The sequence below is a fragment of the Sander lucioperca genome, chromosome 8, assembly GCF_008315115.2.
Source record: "Sander lucioperca isolate FBNREF2018 chromosome 8, SLUC_FBN_1.2, whole genome shotgun sequence".
In the NCBI taxonomy this organism is placed as follows: Eukaryota; Metazoa; Chordata; class Actinopteri; order Perciformes; family Percidae; genus Sander; species Sander lucioperca.
The window spans coordinates 17,827,177-17,849,348 of NC_050180.1; the positions used below are offsets into that span (position 1 = coordinate 17,827,177).

At 38.6% G+C, this 22,172-nt stretch overlaps 2 protein-coding genes across 4 annotated transcripts in view; one reads left to right on the forward strand and one right to left on the reverse strand.

Annotated features, from left to right (window-relative positions):
- Window positions 1–17,367, reverse strand: part of uxs1 (UDP-glucuronate decarboxylase 1) — a 42,603-nt gene extending 25,236 nt beyond the window's left edge. The window contains exons 1-7 of one of the 3 annotated variants that reach the window (XM_031294441.2): window positions 17,178–17,367; window positions 16,432–16,672; window positions 13,369–13,396; window positions 12,040–12,088; window positions 4,396–4,439; window positions 3,121–3,181; window positions 787–967 (exon numbers count right to left, since the gene is read on the reverse strand). In XM_031294441.2, coding sequence (XP_031150301.1) covers window positions 787–967; window positions 3,121–3,181; window positions 4,396–4,439; window positions 12,040–12,088; window positions 13,369–13,396; window positions 16,432–16,522 — 454 coding nt within the window. In that variant the 5' untranslated portion in view covers window positions 16,523–16,672; window positions 17,178–17,367. The remainder of the gene's footprint in view (window positions 1–786; window positions 968–3,120; window positions 3,182–4,395; window positions 4,440–12,039; window positions 12,089–13,368; window positions 13,397–16,431; window positions 16,673–17,177) is intronic. The other 2 variants (XM_031294449.2, XM_036004235.1) reach the window with 2 other exon arrangements.
- A 1,967-nt stretch (window positions 17,368–19,334) lies between these two features.
- The window catches only part of tmtops2b (teleost multiple tissue opsin 2b), a 30,380-nt gene continuing 27,542 nt past the window's right edge, over window positions 19,335–22,172 (forward strand). Inside the window, exon 1 of the mRNA XM_031294477.2 lies at window positions 19,335–20,225. Within this exon, the coding sequence (XP_031150337.1) occupies window positions 19,859–20,225 (367 nt within the window). The 5' untranslated portion in view covers window positions 19,335–19,858. The remainder of the gene's footprint in view (window positions 20,226–22,172) is intronic.

Consider the following 22,172-nt stretch of genomic DNA (forward strand, 5'->3'; position numbering starts at 1 on the left):
TAACTTGAATGCAGGATTACCCTCAAACCCCATTTAGCTTGGGCCAAGAGGAACACTAATAATGTATATTTCCCTAGAGAGATCCACAATGCTTTTATTTTCATTCATCTCAATTGCATTTTTTTTCCACAGTGTTTGTTCATCATTTTATTTTGGCTAAGAAAATAATCATCCTTTTTATTTAACTTATGGTAGGTAACTACCATAGCAGGCACAGGTAAACAGAGCGCGTCCTCACAGGATGGCACCCCCGTACTAAAATTTTAATCACCATGACATCAAATTCCTATTCTCTATACTAGCTGGCTGGAGATAATGTGTTGCGACTGCAACAGTCCAAGAAACTAACTGTTAAATTGCTGTGTACTTTACTCTTTTTTTTTTTTTTACATTTACTTGACTCATTGTGCATGTTTACTAGAATAATAACTATACTATATATGCTTCCTATGGAGAATTAATGTTGATTTTTCAATGGTGATATATTGTTTCTTCCTGGCATGAAGCACACTTTAACTAATTTGACAGCTAGTATAAACATTTGTGAATCCAGCTTCTTTGCTACTGTACTAATTTTTTTTTTACAATACCTTTGGTCTTGTTTATAGTATCTATTACTGCATAGATGTGCACCAACACGCATAGTGAAAGCAGAAGATACAGAATGATCATTTTTTTGCCATTATAGTACAAATATTAAAATAATTATTTGTGAGCCCCCCTGGACAAGCTGGTCCTGTTAGTGAAAACCAATTCATCACCTCCCACATTAACTCTGTTGCTCACCCTCAATATAGAGAGGCTCCACCACATCATGATTGATGAGCTCAAAGTTTTCGTGGCCAATCCAGTGCTCCACATTCCTTTTCCTTCCTGTGAAGAAGTTGTCCACCACCGTTACCTCATGGCCATCCATCATCAGCTTGTCAGTCAGGTGGGAACCAACAAAACCAGCCCCACCAGTGATCTAGTGGAAGAATAAACATGTAGGATTACATCAGTAAAGGATATTTAGTTTTTCTGAGGGTAAATTCAGAAATGAGCAATGAAACTGAAACTGACTTTCAGCCTGTACCAAAGAAAAGGGTGTAAGTGGGGTAGGGTATGTTGACTACTAAAAGAGAATTCAAATTTTTGTGGTCAATTACTCTTTCCACAGACTAAGGCAACAGTGAAGTCTGAATTAATTAGGGATGCACAATTAAACACAATTTTATCGAAATCACAATATACTAGTGCAATATCCAAATTGCAGGGGGGGGGGGGGGGGCGCAATATCTGTTAAATGCAAAACATGTGTCAAACCATTCTGAATTAAGTATTGTAGTGCTGTAGAGACGTCCCGGCCTACAAATCATATCCTACAGACTAAAGAAAAAATCTTGTTCAGATCCTCTATATATATATATATATATATATATAGATAGATAGATAGATAGATAGAGCAATTCAAAAAGCTTTACAGGTGACTGACTGTTGTTTCAGCACTGATAGCTAAAGAATACTTCGAAACTTTACTCTGAGGTAAAGGTTTTTCTACAAAACCTTTTTTCAATTTAACTAAAGAAGCCAATATTCTTGAATATTAACTGTGGGCAAAAGACAAGTATTCATACATGAATTTGATGTAGGCTATTGGAAACTAGATGTAGGCATTTGAGCCATGTCAATAGAAATATTGCTTCTTTTCATAAATCCAAGGAACTTGTTATTGTAGCCTAGCTGTTTGAGAGCCTCGAGATCACGCGTTTCCAGCCCAGGGTAATCAGTTGTTTTAGACCCATTGTTTCAGAATCCGTGTGCTGCCTGCTATAATTTATGACAAATCCTTGTACACGGATAGCGCAGAGGTGTAGCAGAAGGTTGGAGTGCAGACATAGTTATTTCGGAATACTCAGATAAACAGTGATTCATGGCCTACTGAGAAAAAAGAAAAAACAAAGTCATGTCCAGGAGACTGATGTGATTAGCGTGATAGTGTAGTGGATAGTGAAGCGGACTCATATAGCCTATTTTTATTTTTGCTGAGGAAGGTTTGAATCCAGCGCGACAAGGATCATCGTAATTACTTTTAAAACACATTTTCCCGCTGTACAATGTTCTAGTAATGTAGGGCTCAGATATTCAGTTCAGTGTAGTTTTTATTTGAGTTGCGACATGCAAAGGCCAGTAAAATGTTTATGAATATGTAGCGAATCTGTTGACGTGGGTAGGTTGATAGGTTTACATGGCATCTGGACAGGCTCGGAAACCAGTAGGTGGAAAAACCAGAAGGCACATAACACCGGCTTGGAAGCCAATGAAGGATCGGCGGTGCCCACATATATATCTACGACAACCAAACTTCACTGGTGAGACAAACGTGTGACGGTCAGGAAAACGTTTTGGCAGGGGGAAAAACTGATGAAAATGTAATAGAACGTTGTAGAAATGTAGTGGAGTAGAAAGTAGAGATAATTGCTGCAAAATGTAACAAAGTAAAATCCACTCCATTTTGGCCCTATAAATAGCGCGATCAATCACCAAGTAATGCAGGATTTAAATACCATAAATTTAATTACCAGAAGATGTATTTGTCATGACAACTTGACATTAAACAGGATGACATTATGTCAAGTTGTCATGACAAAGACATCCACTGGTAATGTCATCCTGATTAATGTCAAGTTGTCATTACAAAGACATCCCAAACAAATGTAATGTCAACTTGTCATGACCAAGACAACTTCTGGTAATGTCACTTTGATTAATGTCAAGTTGTCATAATCAAGACAACCCAAACAATGTCAACTTGTCATGACAAAAACCAAATGACACTTAATGACAGAAGTCATAAACGTTTATGACTTGTTTATAACGTTTATGACACGTTCATGACAGTGTCATGTCACGATTATGTCGATACCTTCAAGTAAAGTGTTACCAGATATTTCTGTCTGAACTAAAGTGGTAAAAGAGCTGATGGACATTGACCTCCATATAGACACATTGCTAGTGTTGGCTAAAATGAAGATTGAGCTAAGGTTGATAGTTTTACTCTGCATACAGCCAGTGACAAATGGTTATGTATAATAGTTATTGTTAATGTGATTGTTGTTTGAAATTGTGTATGTTGCATACCAAAATTCTCTTCCGATCCTTTTCTGACAGGAATTTCACAGGTGGGTATTTTTGAGAAAAACTAGAGAGAGAAGGCAAAGAAAGAAAAACTTCATGAGAACGAAGCAGAAGATGACAATATTATTTAGCTAAATGTAAATCCAGTTCTTGAATAATAAATAAATAAATAGGCTTTCACTGCATTTTCCTGAAAGCTCTGCTCTCATAACATGCACCATACAGTAAGTGAATTGCTTGTTGTCAGAAATAATGGTTATGCAACTAAATATTAGTGCAGTGATTCAAAGTAAAGCAAACCCTTGAGACATGTTTCAGTTTATACAGTAAATCGTAAAGAAAAATGCAAATACTGCTATTTTTTTGAACAGCCTAATATTCCTTTTTCTTCACTTTCTGTAAAGGTATAACACAAACTTGATCAATTTTGGTCATGTTTGATTTGGAATTGAATGTGCAGTGTGCAATGCAATGCATTGATATTATGGAATTAAAAGCTATTGCAAGGATTTTGAGCATTATTCACTTTTTTTAAACACACTGCTATTATTCTGAATACAACTGTATATGGTGTCTTATTGTACCTTTCTTTAACATAAAGATCTAGATTTTCAAAGATTTTTGAAAGCGCAGTTTGTACATCATAAGGAGCAGCAGCAGAACAGAACATCCAGGGCTTCATTTACCTACAAGCCTGTCTCTACACAATCCACCTGGAGCACTCCACAGTGGCTGGATCAAATTGACATAGGGTACGTTCTATTTAAAGGGTCTTGTAATTCCAAATTGCAGGTTTATTAAAAGCAGCACCCAGTAGAGACATAGGGCAATGGGCGCAATCTAAACAAGTGGCTTTGAATTTCTGTCTCCTTAGCGTTCATGTTTTAAACCTGACAAATAATTAACCTCTGACAGCAGAATTGATCCGCCATGAGTAGCTGCAATGGAAAAGTCAATAATGGCTTCATTCATCGATAGCCTGCTATGCGGAAGTCGCGTGACTTCTAATTTTATGGTATCAAATATCTGGTAACTAGGGAGGAAAGCTATGCAAATCAGCGCAGCATACTGCTCTTTAATGGACGTCAAGCTGGTCTAACAGTGCTCTGAGCATTGAGTTGGTATTGCAATCAAGAAAATATGTTTATATTGACAGTGAAGAGAAATGCCAATTGTCAGTTTCCTCAAGTCTTTAGACAATTTTCGCAACACTTTTCGCTTACTAACTTTGAGTGTGTGTATGTGTACAAATGTGTGCATTAAAAAAGGGATACACACCTTTGTTCCAGATCACGAATCTTCTCTCGGAGAGGAGCCACAGCCTAAAATAAGATAAAAAGTGAGCATAAAGATTATTTTTTTTCATGGGCACAAGAAGAAAATTGAGAGCCAAATTATGTCATCAGCAGGTCATGCAGCACTTGAAAGCTTGTATGTATATTTATGTTCTCTGGTGTTAATAATAGACTGTGAATCGACCACATGTTAAGAATAATGACTAACAGGCAGAGACAGGATGAAAAAGAGGAGTCTTGTATAGGGATGGGTCTCGAGACCCGGTTCTATTAAAGGGTAACTACCATTTTTTTTCAACCTGGATCCTATTTTGCTATGTTTTTATGTCTAAGTGACAGGAAGAGCAATCTTTGAAATTGAAATTGGATTAAGCAAGATTGCTGCAGTCGGCAGCGGCAAAACGGGCTACAATGCAAGTTATGGGGCAATTGTCTAGCTTGTATTTACCTTCACAATAGTGCTCCTTTTGTCACTGACAGGCTCAGATTAATATTCTAAGTGTCTGACATTATGGAAATGATCCCTTCAGAGATAGACCTTTAAAAACCTCTGAGACATTTTGTATTACTGGACCAATTTCACTGTCACTTAGACATATAAACACAGCAAAATAGGGGCCAGGTTGAAAAAAATGGTATTTACCCTTTAAGGACCCGGTTCCAAATTTCTCAAAACTCGAAAATCAATAAGATCTGAGCTTATCGATACTACTATCGAGACTAGTGGATCATATAACGTTATGTCTAAAAATAGATCTGTGCGCAAACGGGAAAAATGATTTACGAGCACAGTGTGTGCGTAAAGACCATAGGTAAAGACTAGCCTCCCCACCGTAAATCATTCAAAACATAGTCGGACTGGCTACTGAGAGCACCGCTCTGTGGGCCGCTTAATCAACTCGTTAAAACAAAAACAGCGACAGAGACAGAAGAAACAGTACAACTCCCAGTTTTTGCAATAAAAGCAATAAGAGTTAAGTTTAAGAATTTGTTGTCTTGTCTTTCCACCAAATAATTGAAAAGTATCGATAAGGTATCGATAAAGACTCGAAAAAGGTAGCAATATCAATAAAAATGAACGATCCCCATCCCTAGTCTTGTATAGTAATATTCCTGCAAGTAGAGCTGGGGGATATGGAAAAAATCAAATATCACGATAATTTTGAGCAAATACATCAATGTAGAAATTGCCACGATATTGTAGGGTTGACTATTGGATTTTTGATAAATAATCATCAGTACCACGCAGCCTTTAAAACTAGGATTAGACAACACTTGTCATTTTACGATATTTAAGACGATATCTAGTCTCATATATCCATGTCGATATAATATCGATATATTGCCCAGTCTTACCTGCAAATGTTACTGTGGGATCGCTATGTCACAACAGACCACAGTTTTAATTACTTTTGACCTTTGATTGATCATACACGTATGTTGCTGACGTACATCTGTGTTACTATAGTTACCAAATGATTTACATCAATATATGCATCCCTTATACAGATCAATTATTATTTTCAATATTGGTTCCTGAACAGTTTACAATCAGCAGATGGATTTATTAGTATTTTAGATTTTGAAATCATGTTAAAATCACATATCTTGTTTCATAAAATCCTGTCGTTGGTTTCTTTGCCTTCACACCACAAATGAACCGCTCCAGAGTCCACTTGGCAGTGGACCAAGACCTGCCTTTTCAAGCGCACTCCGTTCAGTTATCAAGTTCATTTTAATCAAACCAAACAGCTTAGTTGTGAAAGCAACCTAAAAGTTATTTTCCCAAACTGTGTGAGACTAAGTTAAGTAAACAGTAAGTGAAGTTCTGTTTCCCATTAGCAGGAACATTCACTTCAAGCTCAATTGTGAACAAATATAAAGAGCGATATGTATTAAAGTGCTCATATTATGCTTTTTGGCTTTTCCCTTTCCTTTATTGTGTTATATATCGTTTTTGTGCATGCAATAGGTTTATAAAGTGAAAAAGCCCAAAGTCCACCCCAAAGGGACTTACCATCTCCAACAGAAAACACTGTTCACAAACTGCTCCAAACAGCTCTATTGTAGTCCAGCCTTTACTTCCGTGACTTTGTGACACACGTTATAATCAAGGGGGTAAGCTTCGCTTCAGAGCTCAAATCTCCTATGGCGCCATTTTGATGCTACAAAGCGATCACCCCCCGTTAGTATTCCATTGACTGCCATTCATTTTGACGTCACTTTGACAGCGAATAACTTTACATCTGAAGCGTTTAAAGACTCGATTTGTCCATTGTTTATTTCTAAAGAAACACAACAATGTATAAAAGGCTCCATTACCTTGTACCTCACGTTATGGCTCCATAGTATACGTTTTTGTAAAAATAGGCTGTGTCATAACCACGCGACTTACTGTCGCATAGTAGAGGAATTACCGTATAGTATAGGAGAAGCGCGCAGGCAGTTTGGACTTACATTCGCTGTTTAAGTTTAATTACTAATGTTAACTAGCATTTTAGTTAGCAATAATTAGCCTGTGTCCATGTTATCTCCTTACATATACCTACGCTCTCCTTCTCTGCAAGATTGGGAATGATTGAGATTTCTCTTGGCACAGCTACCAGAAGACTTCCAACTTTCAGACACGTTGCTCACGTCACATTTACGTTGTTTCTCTCAGTTGGAGGCTGCGCAGTAACGCTCAGCGCTCACCGGAAAAGTGCTTCTAAAGGCCTTCACTGGTCTCCGTCCAGAGCAACGGGATCTGTTGGTCCATTCTTATATACCGTCTATAGTTATAATGCTCGCCTAGGCTAGCTGCTAGCATGGCACATACAGGTGAAAAATTAGAATATCTAAGCAAAAGTTGTGAAGCAAAAGTTCATTTATTTCAGTAATTCAACTTAAAAGGTGAAACTAATACAGTGAGGAAAATAAGTATTTGAACACCCTGCTAATTTGCAAGTTCTCCCACTTAGAAATCATGGCGGGGTCTGAAATTGTCATCGTAGGTGCATGTCCACTGTGAGAGACATAATCTAAAAAAAAAAATCCAGACATCACAATGTATGATTTTTTAACTATTTATTTGTATGATACAGCTGCAAATAAGTATTTGAACACCTGAGAAAATCAATGTTAATATTTGGTACAGTAGCCTTTGTTTGCAATTACAGAGGTCAAACGTTTCCTGTAGTTTTTCACCAGGTTTGCACACACTGCAGGAGGGATTTTGGCCCACTCCTCCACACAGATCTTCTCTAGATCAGTCAGGTTTCTGGGCTGTCGCTGAGAAACACGGAGTTTGAGCTCCCTTCAAAGATTCTCTATTGGGTTTAGGTCTGGAGACTGGCTAGGCCACGCCAGAACCTTGATATGCTTCTTACAGAGCCACTCCTTGGTTATCCTGGCTGTGTGCTTCGGGTCATTGTCATGTTGGAAGACCCAGCCTCGACCTATCTTCAATGCTCTAACTGAGGGAAGGAGGTTGTTCCCCAAACTCTCGCAATACATGGCCCCGGTCATCCTCTCCTTAATACAGTGCAGTCGCCCTGTCCCATGTGCAGAAAAACACCCCCAAAGCATGATGCTACCACCCCCATGCTTCACAGTAGGGATGGTGTTCTTGGGATGGTACTCATCATTCTTCTTCCTCCAAACACGGTTAGTGGAATTATGACCAAAAAGTTCTATTTTGGTCTCATCTGACCACATGACTTTCTCCCATGACTCCTCTGGATCATCCAAATGGTCATTGGCAAACTTAAGACGGGCCTTGACATGTGCTGGTTTAAGCAGGGGAACCTTCCGTGCCATGCTTGATTTCAAACCATGACGTCTTAGTGTATTACCAACAGTAACCTTGGAAACGGTGGTCCCAGCTCTTTTCAGGTCATTGACCAGCTCCTCCCGTGTAGTTCTGGGCTGATTTCTCACCTTTCTTAGGATCATTGAGACCCCACGAGGTGAGATCTTGCATGGAGCCCCAGTCCGAGGGAGACTGACAGTCATGTTTAGCTTCTTCCATTTTCTAATGATTGCTCCAACAGTGGACCCTTTTTCACCAAGCTGCTTGGCAATTTCCCCGTAGCCCTTTCCAGCCTTGTGGAGGTGTACAATTTTGTCTCTAGTGTCTTTGGACAGCTCTTTGGTCTTGGCCATGTTAGTAGTTGGATTCTTACTGATTGTATGGGGCGGACAGGTGTCTATATGCAGCTAACGACCTCAAACAGGGCATCTAATTTAGGATAATAAATGGAGTGGAGGTGGACATTTTAAAGGCAGACTAACAGGTCTTTGAGGGTCAGAATTCTAGCTGATAGACAGGTGTTCAAATACTTATTTGCAGCGGTATCATACAAATAAATAGTTACAAAAATCATATATTGCGATTTCTGGATTTTTTTTTTTAGATTATGTTTCTCACAGTGGACATGCACCTACGATGACAATTTCAGACCCCTCCATGATTTCTAAGTGGGAGAACTTGCAAAATAGCAGGGTGTTCAAATACTTATTTTCCTCACTGTATATGATATAGACTCATTACATGCAAATCGAGATATTTCAAGGCTTTATTTGTTATAATTTTGATGATTATGGCTTACAGTTTATGAAAACCCCAAATTCAAAATCTCAGAAAATTAGATTACTACATGAAATCAATTAAAAAAAAGGATTTTAAATACAGAAATGTCGGCCCTCTGAATAGTATAATCATGCACATGTACTCAGTACTTGGTTTGGGCCCCTTTTGCATGAATTACTGCCTCAATGCGGCGTAGCATGGATGCTATCAGTGCTGAGAAGTTATGGAAGACCAGGATGCTTCAGTAGCGGCCTTCAGCTCTTCTGCATTGTTCAGTCTCATGTCTCTCATCTTTCTCTTGGCAATGCCCCATAGATTCTCTATGGCGTTTAGGTCAGGCGAGTTTGCTGGCCAATCAAGCACAGTAATCCCATGGTCATTGAACCAGGTTTTGGTGATTTTGGCAGTGTGGGCAGGTGCCAAGTCCTACTGGAAAATGAAGTCAGCATCTCCATAAAGCTTGTCTGCTGAAGGAAGTATGAAGTGCTCTAAAATGTCCTGGTAGATTGCTGCATTGACTCTGGATTTAAAGCAGAGTGGACCAACACTAGCAGATGACATGGCTCCCCAAATCAACGCAGACTATGGAAACTTCACACTGGACTTCAAGCATCTTGATTGTGTGCCTCTCCATTCTTCCTCCAGACTCTGGGACCTTGGTTTCCAAATGAGATGCAAAAAGATTGCTCTCATCAGAAAAGAGCACCACTCAGCAACAGACCAGTTATTTTTCTCTTTAGCCCAGGTAAGACGCTTCTGACGTCGTTTGTTGTTCAGGAGCAGCTTGACAAGAGGAATACGACATTTGAAGCCCATGTCCAGGATCTGTCTGTGTGTGGTGGCTCTCAATGCAGTAACTCTAGCCTCAGTCCACTCCTTGTGAAGCCCCCCCACACTTTTGAATGGCCTTTTCCTGACAATCCTCACCAGGCTGCGGTCATCCCTGCTGCTTGTGCACCTTTTTCTTCCACACTTTTCCCTTCCACTTAACTTTCTATTAATATGCTTTGCTAAAGCACTTTGAGAACATCCAACTTCTTTTGCAATTACCTTTTTGAGGCTTTCCCTCCTTGAGGAGGGTGTCAATGATGGTTTTCTGCATAACTGTCAGGTCAGCAGTCTTCCCCATGATTGTGAATTCTACTGAACCAGACTGAGAGACCATTTAAAGGCTCAGGAACCTTTTGCAGGTGTTTTGGATTAATTAGCTGATTAGAGTGTGACACTTTGAGCCTACAATATTGAACCTTTTCACAATAATCTAATTTTCTGAGATTTTGAATTTGGGGTTTTCACAAGCTGTAAGCCATAATAATCAAAATTATAACAAATAAAGGCTTGAAATATCTTGCTTTGCATGTAATGAGTCCATATATTAGTTTCACCTTTTAAGTTGAATTACTGAAATAAATGAACTTTTGCACGATATTCTAATTTTTTGAGTTTCACCTGTACTCTGCTTCTGACTGGCTAGTAGTCCTTACCTAGGCACTGTGCATGTGCGACTCCAACCAAAGATGGGATAGAAGTGTGATGCCTCACTCTGTAGCTAAAACAGAGAGCTCAACACACAGGGTGAAAAGAGGAGCTGCAGCAATGTGCAGTACAACAAAAATATGGTGTTTTTTGAAAATTAAACCATGTAAATTGTTAGAATATATTTTGTGAAAGTGTTAAGAAAAGGTTTTAGAGTTCATGGGGCTGACCTCAGTGCCTCTGTTTCCCTGGGTTATGAGAGGCCATCTAGTTTTACAATTATTAGACATTATAAAGGAAGGGTGAGAAAGAAACTCTCTGATCAGGGGAGGGAACGAGGCAAACAATGGTCAGCAAGCGCGGGATTTGTGACACTGTATGGAAATGACCTGGCTCTCATGAAAACTCCTTAAAGTTTGCTGGAGATTAAAACACAGGTGTTCAAAATCCAACAATAGCGGCTTGCTTCTTCTGAGCTGAGAATTGGAAGTCAAGGTCATGTTTTTATACAGTGTTACAAATTAGTCAGGAGCCGGCTGGAGCCAGAAGATCTGGACCGGATCCAAACTGATGAGAGCACCATCAGGGATGGGACAGAAATGGATAAATAGATAGTATCTTAACTTAGCAGCACCTGATGCCAGGGGAAACTCTCTCGGTCCGCTAGGAGATATAGACTCTGCCTTTGTGTATCAGATCCATGTACATGTACTTGTATTCTGCAATATCTTTCACTAAACTTGTTATTAACTTTAACTGGACGAATCTTGGTCTTGATTTGATTCCTGAGTTTTATTTCTCTGATCTACCAGTAAACAAACACAAATAGTGACCAAAGAATTGGAGTCAGATTAAGTCTGGCCTTTTTAGGGCCAGACCGGTCAAAACGGTCACATTTTAGATTAAAATCCTACAAAATCTATTCTGATATAACATCTAAATACAATTATGAACCTGAAAATGAGCATAATATGAGCACTTTAAGTCAGGAGTAGGAATTGCACAATCAACATTTATATCAAGAAAGTCAAGTTAACATAATTTACTTGCTGAATGATCCCATCGTTTTAATCCCAAAACTTGCCTACAGCCATTTAATGTGCACACATGCTTTGATTGAGGGGAATCAATAACAATTGTCTAAAAAAGTATAAAAAGCCATTGAAATGTCAGGGATAATTCACATACAATATAAAACTGAAGAGTTGTACTTTTAGGTAATAAAGAAATGTTCCCTTTGTGTTTTAATATAAGAAAGAATATATGCCTATTTTACTTCTGACTTTTTACTTGGCTGCTGTCTAAATTTAGTCACCATGGTGCAGTTTTTTTCAATTCCGATTCAGGAGCATTAACTTTTTCTCACAGAAGGGAAATGTTTATGAACAACTTTGACATTACTGTTGGCACTTACCGAATATCTTTGTCAAATCTGTGCTTGAGGTGTAAAAATCAAAAGGTATAAAAATATGTGATGGTTAGGCTAAAATTTAAGCGAGAAATAGTAGCTGATAATACACTGTACAGCAGAGCTCCTTTGACCTGTAAAATACAAAGTGTTTGACCACATGTTAAACTCACTTCATCAATCCTCTGCTCAATCTTCATTTCTCCGTGTTCTTGTATTGATCTATGATGAGAGAAAGACAAAGCCAAGGAGAGGGGGGGATGAGACGATGACAGCAATTATCACAAAGCCAAAGAAAATACGTAGCTCGACTTGAAGAATGCTTTTATTTAGTGGCGCACCACCCCCTACACCTCTACACCAGTTTATATAGCCTTTGTATCACAATATGTAGGATATTTATAGTTTTTATAGTCGCTTCTGTATACCGTTTGTGGATAAAAAAAACGCCATGAATGTGTGTTTTTGGCTAATTCAGCAAATTAAATAGCTGTCAAATTATGGTAATAATTACAATAATGTTTGTTAATGCCATAAAGCAGTGCTGTTCATTGGTTTGCAGAATTGCCAATAATGGCCTAATACAACCAGGTACTATGTAAACCGTTGACAAATGTATTTTTACAATACGAAGAGAAAAGTAAGTAACATTAACTTCCACTGCTCGCTTTTCAGGCAAAGTGTACAACAGTTCCTTTGTGGAAATAATAAGCCTAACTTCTTGAATGGTTTCATTTAAGAGCAGTAGTTCATAAATGTTTATTTTTAGATATACCATTCAGTCGGTCTAGTATTATCTGGCACGCTTTTTCTCACTGTTTTTTTGTTTTACAGAGACAGAGTTTCCTTCTTTACATATTATATGCTTTGCTTCCTCGTAGGCCTATATATGGATATAGAAAAGACAATGAAGAAATTAGACTCTGAAATCTAGAAACTATAACGATAATTAAGTGATAAATGTAATGCACACTGTAAACAATGACTGTAACACAGAGTATTCATCAGTTATTTCCCCCCAGCAAAATATAAGGTCACAAACCACTGAGGTGTCCTCTCCCTGTTGTTTCATGAATGTACAGTATGTACAGTAGCCTCAACTATAAAGTTACTGGTCCAGTGAACTAAGGGCGTTTTCACACATACCTCATTTGGTCCGGACTTTCGGACTTTTCAGTTTGATCCGAACCAAAATTACAGGTGTGAAACCTCCCCTGGACCACGGTGCGGATCAAAAGACCAAATTTTGGTCCGACCAAAAGAGGTGGTCTCGGTCCAGACCAAACTGAACCATGGTCCGGTTCGTTTACAGTGTGAAAGCATTTTTTGGATGGTTCGGACTTTCGGACCAAATAGAAGAAGCTCTGGCAGGCTCTCCTTGTGTTACAAGACCGGGGAATAGCTCCTTTAAGGAATAGCTCGGTGCTAAAGGCTAAAGTCTCAGGTATCAGTTGAGGTTGTTGTTTCTTCAGTAGAGAGAATAGAGAAATGAATTACTGTACCTCATGTTCGTATATGTTCCCCAGACAGCTGGAAGAGAGAAAGAGAAAACTTGTCACAAAAATGGGAGCATTATGAATGTATAGTGCAGTGTCGCGTGCAGCGATATCAGTCTGTCTAACAAAGCCAAAAAAGCAAAACTGCCATAGAGACACAAATCGAGGAAAAGAAGCTCCAGCAGTTATTTTCTTTTTTCTTGGCTCCTACAACTGTACTGTCTTATGAGTGGATTGTAAATGATTGAGCTGTAAACAAATCTGGCTATTTTCAAAATGGATTAGTATGAAAGTCCAACCAGGTAATACCCTGTCTCTCAAATCTGGGTATTTCCTATTTAGTTCCTCTGACCTTCAATTTAATCTTCACACTAAAGATTCAGATATTAATAAAGACTTGAGCATCAGTCTCATTTTATATGGTCTTTTGTCTTGACCATGTCCAGTCTTTCATAATATATTAACCCCTCTTCTGCCTCACAATTTTGCCTCAAATGTTACAGAAGTAAAAAAAGAAAAGAAAATGTATAAACTTAAGTGATTTTCTCAGGGACCCTCAGGAAAGACACAGAGTTTTCTGTATAAAAGGTGACATTCAATTGTTAGCAGAATGATGTGTACTTAACAAGAACTACTGTTTTAGCTCTGTTGCGAGGATGTTTGACTATACAGTGCATACATTTTCCAATTCAGTATTCAGACACTCAAATAAAATGGCGGAGTGTAAATATAGTGCACTACAGTAAATAGGGAGTGATTTCAGACAGATTTCAGAGTGAGTCTGTACCTTTTAAAGAGCGGGAGATGGAAAGATGGTCAATAAAATTTCTCACTGTCAAGAGAGCCAATCCTTATTTTGTGTATGTGTGATGCAACATTATTTTCTAATCTTGTTTGTGTTCCACAGTAGATAATCTGAGAGTGTGTTTACATTAGGGCTGCACATTATATCATTTTTTTATCGTCTTCGCAATATCAGCTGGCGTAATAACCATATACCAACCATAACGCTTAAGGCTCTGACATATTGTGAAAGACACTCAGAGATTTTTGTGTTAGTTAAAAGAAAATATCAGTAGAAAACTGTACTTTAAAATGTAACTGTCATTCTTTTTTTAGTGGTGCCTTTTATATTCAATTTGATGTTCAATTTGTTCAATGAAATAATGTTGGAAATTATTTCCTTTTATTTGTTTTAACAAGCAATTCGTTGTATTTTAGTAGAATACTGAAAGCAGCAGAAATGCATCTGTTTATTTATGGCAAGTAATATCGTTGTCGCAACATTCAACAATGTTATTGCATATTTTCCACATATAATGCAGCCCTAGTTTCCATGGACATGAATAACCCACTTATCTTGTTTTAGCATATAAACCATAGATAAAGGCTAAAACAAACTGGTTTATATCTACTTTGTAAACACCATATCGAGAATATGATCATAAACGGAATAAGCCTCATTAATGGGTTAATTATGTCCATGTCAACGCACTCACAGTGTGTGACGCAGTCTTAATTGGTTTAGGATTTAGGTTCTCTAATCTAATCTTGAAACTAAAGTTATATTACACTGAAGTGTATTTCTTCAGTTCAGCAGAGGTGAAATTGGTTTATGACTTGACAGAATTTCCGGTAGTGTAATCACCTGATAACAGCAATGTGTGAGCTCACCTGAATTTGGAGCAACATCAACACAATGATCTACATTACTAAAACCTAACTTCTGTCAGTCTGCCCAGAATAGAGTACACTGCTGGTTATTTTCTGATAATGCATGTTTAAACCCAGGGGACTTTTATAATTGATAATTGAGGTTATAGCATAGTTAACTGTTAAGAACAAACTAAAATTAAACAATAACAAATGACTGAATATATGCTGGTTAAATCCTAGTTTAAATCTTGGTCTTGGTGTAGGACTCAGTTTTGTCTTGAATCTGTCTCAAGTCCATTTGTATTTGGTTCTAACTCAGACTTGACTTTGCTTGGCCTTGTCCTGGACTTAGCAAAGCCAATGTTGACTACAGCCCTGCTGAAACAACAAATCATGCTTAATAGTCAACCACACTATCGCAGTTAAATTTCCAGTTCAACCTTACAAAGCATTACTAGTTAATTGTGATGATAATCAAATAAAATGAACAGATGAGCTCAGCTTCTTATCAAATACTAGCTGCTTTTTCTGCCAAATCCAGTCAAAACTAGTTCTATGAATATAAATCAACATGATAAAGTGTATTGTGAAAACTTTGCCGCCATGTCGCCTGATGGGCACAAAAGCTGGCATCATGGGTTTTACAGACACACCACGTTCATTATGCAACACAATCTTCAAAACAACAACTAAGTTGAGCAAAGCAGACCAAACTAACATTTCTGTCAATTCAAGCCAATCAAAAATTAAAATAGGTCACTGTTTGACACTTGATACTTTTGGGAAATGCATAAACAATTACTTTCAATGTTGATTAATCCGTTGATTATATTTCATAATTGTTTAGCCTTTCAAATGTCAGAAAATGAGGAGAGTTGTCCATTAAAAATTCCCAGAGACAAAATGGACCTCTTGAAAGTCACAATATATATTTCATTTACAGTGATAGTCTAAAAAAGTAAGTATAAAAAGCAGCAAATCATCACATTTGATAAGCAGAAAGCAATAAATGTTTGGTATTATTTCTTAATAAATAAATCAAACAATGGCTTTCTGCTTTCTGGATGTAAATTCCCTTTACCACTTCATCACATTAAACTGTCCCTCTCTCTCTCTAATGATAATGGAACACCTTGGAAATGAGATGGTACATCATCCTGAAATGCAACTAATTTGTATTGTATGTTGACTGCTTCAACACTTATCCAGAAGGATAATTTAGGTTTTTCGATGTATGAACACCCAGTACTCGTCTTGCAAGGTACATTGTTGGGGCTTGGTCACCAAACAGTTAGTGATGTCAGTTTAAACTACTCACACAAGTTTACAGTTTGGTTGGCAATAAAGTCACAACAGGAATGATACCAATTTAACAGGTAAGATACGTTCAATTACACAAATCAGTGCACTTACAGGCAATGTAGGCGATCAAAGCGAGGGCAAAAAGTAGCTTCATCATTCTTCTGTTTAATCCTGATATCAACCAGATGACCCGCTTCATCATCCGCTCAATGCAACAGGACCAAGAACCCAACGAGCCACACGTTCAAGTCCAGCTACAGCATTTTGACTCACAATTGTACATGTCCTCGGTGGAGTTCGAGTCTTCGGGATGTCTTGGTTTATTAGGCAGACTGTCAATGACTTGGTGCTCCTAATTCATATAAAATAAAACTAGCTTGACATGACAGGCAAGCGGCTGCTGCTACGTCAACACCAAGCAGGAGCAGTTTACGTGGCTAGCAGGGTAACTTTACATAGGTAGCTAGCAAACAGTAACGTTAAGTTACCAGGCTACACTGTGTAGTGTCAACACTCACAACTACATATAAACGTATTTATCAGCGGCATTTGTTCACCGACTAAGTAAACAGGTATATTAGCTACAACACGTCATGTTTTACGTAAATAGATATCTTAAAGATACGTTACAAACTGCAGCAACGCCTCAGTAACAAATAATACTGTGAAGCCAAATGGTTGTGCGTTAGCACCACATTAGCAATCAGCTACAGCTAGCTAGCATGCTACTATACTGACAGCGTATATTTCTTCCGTTCATAGCTGCCGCTTATGAACAACAGACTCGAATCCTGCCTGACGTTTATATTCAGGTAAGTACCGGGAAAATAAAAAAGCTGTTAATTTTAACGACGTACAGATGCATACATGCCGGAGTTTGCTCTTCACAGTTGGGCCGAGGAATAGCAGATGAGCGATTAGTCTTTGCTCGATTTAGCAGCCTGACTTTTCCTGCAGAGACAGCGTGACGCTCGTTTTAGTCGTTTATTTTATTTGTATGAGCTTACTAAGGCCGTTGCCATGAATAGACTAATGGAACAGTATACTATTGTGCAAATATTTAACATACTTTATAAGGCGTAGCTTTGAAGTTGCAGGATAATGTATTCTGAACACTGACACAATGGCTCATTCATTCCATCACACGAAACTTTCCACAGTCCAGTAAACCAACCTGAACACCTTGTTGATTTTCCCATTTCAACCACTGTAACCTGTTTGGCGCTGTAAGCTTTTGTGTGGTAAGATGTAATTTGCATTTGCTAAATGTGTACTATACTGTATATTATACTGCAGGTAGACAGTGGTGTGAATGATGACTGATGATGTTGAAATGTGTAGTTTTAGGTGAAATGGCTCTCAACATATTAGATGTATGAAATTTGGTGCACACATTAAGTGCTCTCCGAATGATTTATTTTCTGTCTTATTTTTGCTTGGCCCTTTTATTGTCTTCACAGCAAATGAGCAGAGAGAGACAGAGACTGGCAATGATCACTTAGTTGACTTCAACTAAGTGACATCTGCCCATCTGAGTTAAGTATACACAGAGGCTAAATGCATTAGGAATAGAAAACCTTTACAGCACATCTAGAAAGACTTATTTTGTGTCAGGAAGGTTTGTACATTCACTGGAGCTGACTGAAATAAACAGAAGCAATTTCCCTCATAAATTACTCATATATAAAAGTATTCTTTCGTCAGCAGAGAACTGCTTAATACAAATTAAATGTCAGAGGAAGAGGGACACATTTTCATTTTATTATCGAAGACCATGAGGAAGCATCACACCTTATCTGCTTTCTGTGTGTTTGTTGTTTTTTAGGCATTTTTTATATGGTTACACCATTGGCTGATAGAATCCCTCAGAGATAATTTTCAGAACAACCCATCTGTGGACGGAGGTGTTTGGTAATTGACCATCTGACAGTTGTTAATAGTGGGAATTGGCATGAAAACACAGCTTCTTTTTCATAATTTGTGGCCCTGGTGCATCGTCAAAAGTAAAAACTTGGGGAACTGAACTGACATTGGCAACTGAATACCAGAATTGCAGGGTCAATGCAGAGGGAAAACACAGTTATGATCCAATGAATTGGACATCACCCACTTATCAACAGTGGATCTCAGGGATTTTAAGTAAAGAGGATTATCGGGAAGGTAAAGATAACTATCATTTTCCAACTATAAAAATATATACTGTATTTTTTCAAAATAAAATGTGTATCTTTAAACTGTACAGAAATCAACTGCATACAAACCAAAGGGTTTCACACTTTCATCAACATGCCTTTTTACATTAAATATTTTGTCATATCACAAGCAAGGATCTGCTTAGTATACTATTAATCATAACTATACAACATCAGCAACTCTCATGTTGGACTTTGCTTTTAGGACTATCAGTATAAAAACTACCCAGCAGTGATAATAAAGAACAACAGCATGCATACAGGCAGCCACATTAAAAGCACCATGTTAAACCAGAGGTGTGATGTGAGGACATGCACAGATGGCCTGAAGGACAACCGATATTACCGGCGTGAAGGGATTTTGGTCAGTTTTACAAATAACCATTACATGCCAAATATGTCATAAAAAAATATGACATACCCCCAGCGCACAAAGTACAGAGACTCAGCACAACCATCTACTGCTCATTTGGTGCTTAAGCTACCTAAGTGACAGATAATCAATTACATTTACTGCAAGCGGATTTTAATGTGCAGCTAATGTAGCCTATAAAAAAGAACCTTGTGATAATCGAACAGGGTTGTTGTAGATTTCCCTTCCTTCAGTAGGTCTGTATGTTAAAAGCAGCTGACCCTGCTGTAGCCTACCTAAATACATGTACTAGGAGCATCTCTCTCTCTCTCTCTCTGTCTCTCTTTTTTACACACACACACACACACGCACGCACACACACGCACAGACACACACACACACATTCCGTGGCCCCCCTGTCATGTCTCGTGACGTAAGAGTCGCCTTTAAAAGATGCTGGGTAGCGGAGAAGAGCGCCCTTCACGCAACACCTTTTCATCTTACGGGAGTCTATATGCGCGGATTAGGCTAATAGTAGGCTTACTATTCATCTAAAAGTAGTGACTTAGAGATGACAGACTTCCCCAAACATAGCCTACAACTAGTCAGGAAAAGATTGAGTGTTGTGTTGAGTGTTGTGATAAACGGTGATGAATAATGACAGCTTTGGCCAAATATTAAAGAGGCTTGTGCGCTTCCTACTGAAATGTGCTGAATAGGCCTACGGAGAAGGGGACGCGCGATGCGTTAACGTAACAGGTGGCACATCATGGTTACAGTGGGGGTTTTTTTAGCATTTGTGTCAGTGTCAGTTTTATAGGAACGAGTTAGCAGCTAGCTACATGTAGCAGTGGAGGAATGCGCTCAGGTCGTCCCAAAGGAGAAACAGCATCGAGAAAGACTTGAAAAGGAAGCTGCTATTCATGAACTTTCCACGTGAGCAAAGTGACTTTTTAACTACCAAAACGGCTCGAGTGAAGACAAGTGTCGATTAATGGACAGCAGGATGTTTTCTGGTCAGGGTGGTTTGAATTACAGCTTCAACATGAGCGATGACCGGGAGTTGGTGGACGCGCCGGCGGGCACGGGGAGGCTCTCCCCGACGGGATTCGTAGTGCTGTCCGTGGTGCTGGGCTTCATCATGACTTTTGGCTTCCTAAACAACTTCATTGTGCTGCTTTTGTTTTGCAAATTCAAGAAGCTGCGAACATCGGTGAACATGCTGTTGCTGAACATCAGTGTCAGTGACATGCTGGTGTGCTTGTTCGGCACCACTCTCAGTTTCGCCTCCAGTATTCGGGGGAAGTGGCTGCTGGGACGCAGCGGCTGCTGCTGGTACGGCTTCATCAACTCCTGCTTTGGTAAGGTCCTTATATTTCCTGATACTTTGCAGATGCCTGAGCAAAAACACGATTTCAACCGGTAGCCTATGTTTGAGAAACTAATTGTGGTATACCATTTCTACCATATAGCCTATTAAAAACACATTTTTTTTTCTTATAAATAATTTAGACCTACATCAACCGTCATCATCCGTTTAGTTATTTTAAATAATAATGAAATTAAAAAATAAGACAATGTGAAAGGCTATAGCCTAGCGTATTAAATTATTTTGGAAACTCAAAAGCGGAAGTGGAAATGTCTGCTGCTTTTTTTTTGCTACATTACCCACAATGGATACAACCTCAGATATTTAAGGGTAAGCGACCTCAGTATAAATAAATAGTATGGCAAATCTCCATCGCCCCAATATCGCCAATCCTATTGTTACTTTATATTCCCTGTTGCAGTATAGCCTACAGTGACTGGATTGTATGCGTTAATGTTTTCAGTATGGCAGGTCATCTGCACCATGACTTTACTAAGGCAATTAACACAAATTGCCCATGCAATGCTACTGGAGTGGGTTGAATAAGGGGCCCAATTTGGAAAATGTTGTCCCCTTGTCCATAATTCCTGACGTTATTCCCGGACATTATCCATATTTTACAGTGGGACATTTTAGAGTTAAAAAATACAAGTCAGTACATGCTGGTGGACAAAGTAAAAGTGACACTGTTTCTTTATTACCCCTAGCTCTACTTTGTATTTTACCTTTTCTAGCCGAATGCAAAAAGGAATAAGTATATTCATGCACCATTGCTGTTTATGATTCGCAGAGGCATCTTTCTAAATGAAACAGCATGATATTGTGTGCTTTACTGCAACAGCTGAGCATTCTGCGCAAAAGTCCTATACCTTGTGAGTTAACCCCTTGTTAATGTGCATCAAGTGTCAAACATCCCCATTTTTATATTTTACTTAACACCTGACAGAATTTTACTGTTTTTGAACTAGCCTTTTTTTTTTTCATTGATCCTTGTGGATGTGTTTCTTATCTTTTATATATATATATATATTGATCTATATTCCAATAAGGGTTTAAATGAGATATAGATTTCCTAGAGTTTTAAGCCGGGGGACCTCATGTAATTTAGAAATTATAGTAACTAGTACAATGCCCGTTGAAAATGTGCCTGTTTGGAATGGGCCGATTGCTTGGCCTGTGGTATTGCTGCTTGTAGAATTAATCAAAACCAAATTGTACCCCAAAATGACTTACTATTATTTTGGCGACGGTAATGTTATTAGTTAGCAGTAGACTTAATTAACCCGGGGTGTGTCTGCCCGGTTCAGCTCTGAGATTTTCTCGCATTGCACAGCGCTCTGAAGGAATAATCTCCGAGATTACTTCTGCCTCTGGTTAGAAGTGGTGAATGTAGGCTACAGCTCACAACAACTTAATACTATAGTGTCTGGCTTTTGTTTGATATTTAGTGTTGGCAAATGGCTTTTTGTTGAGTTTCCTCTTAGCAAAAAAATAGACACGGAAAAGCATAGCACCTTTTTTTCGCCAACCTTATTCCACACAACAGTCGCGATGTTCCTTTCCAGGAAAGTGAAGAAAAGTAAGCAATCATGTAGCTAACGTTGGAAGCAGGAAAAGAGTCAAAGGCGGTGTTGTAAGGCGTTCTGCATGTGGCGTCTGTGGGTGGCGTGCAGGTTACCTTCCCACCAAACACGCCCCCAAATACGGACAACGATGTGACTCAAAAACAGTGTCTGGTAGCCTGCCTATAGGTGGCATCACGCTCTGTCTGCCACTTGTTGTCTATAGCTATTTGTGCTTTGCATGTGTGGGATTCTGAAACGTTCTTAAATTTGGGAATTGTCGTTTGTTTATTCAAAGTCAAAGATAGTCCAAAGTAGTGCTACTTTGCACATTTTTGTGGGTCTGAGGTGTATTTCACATTTTAACTGCCAAAGCT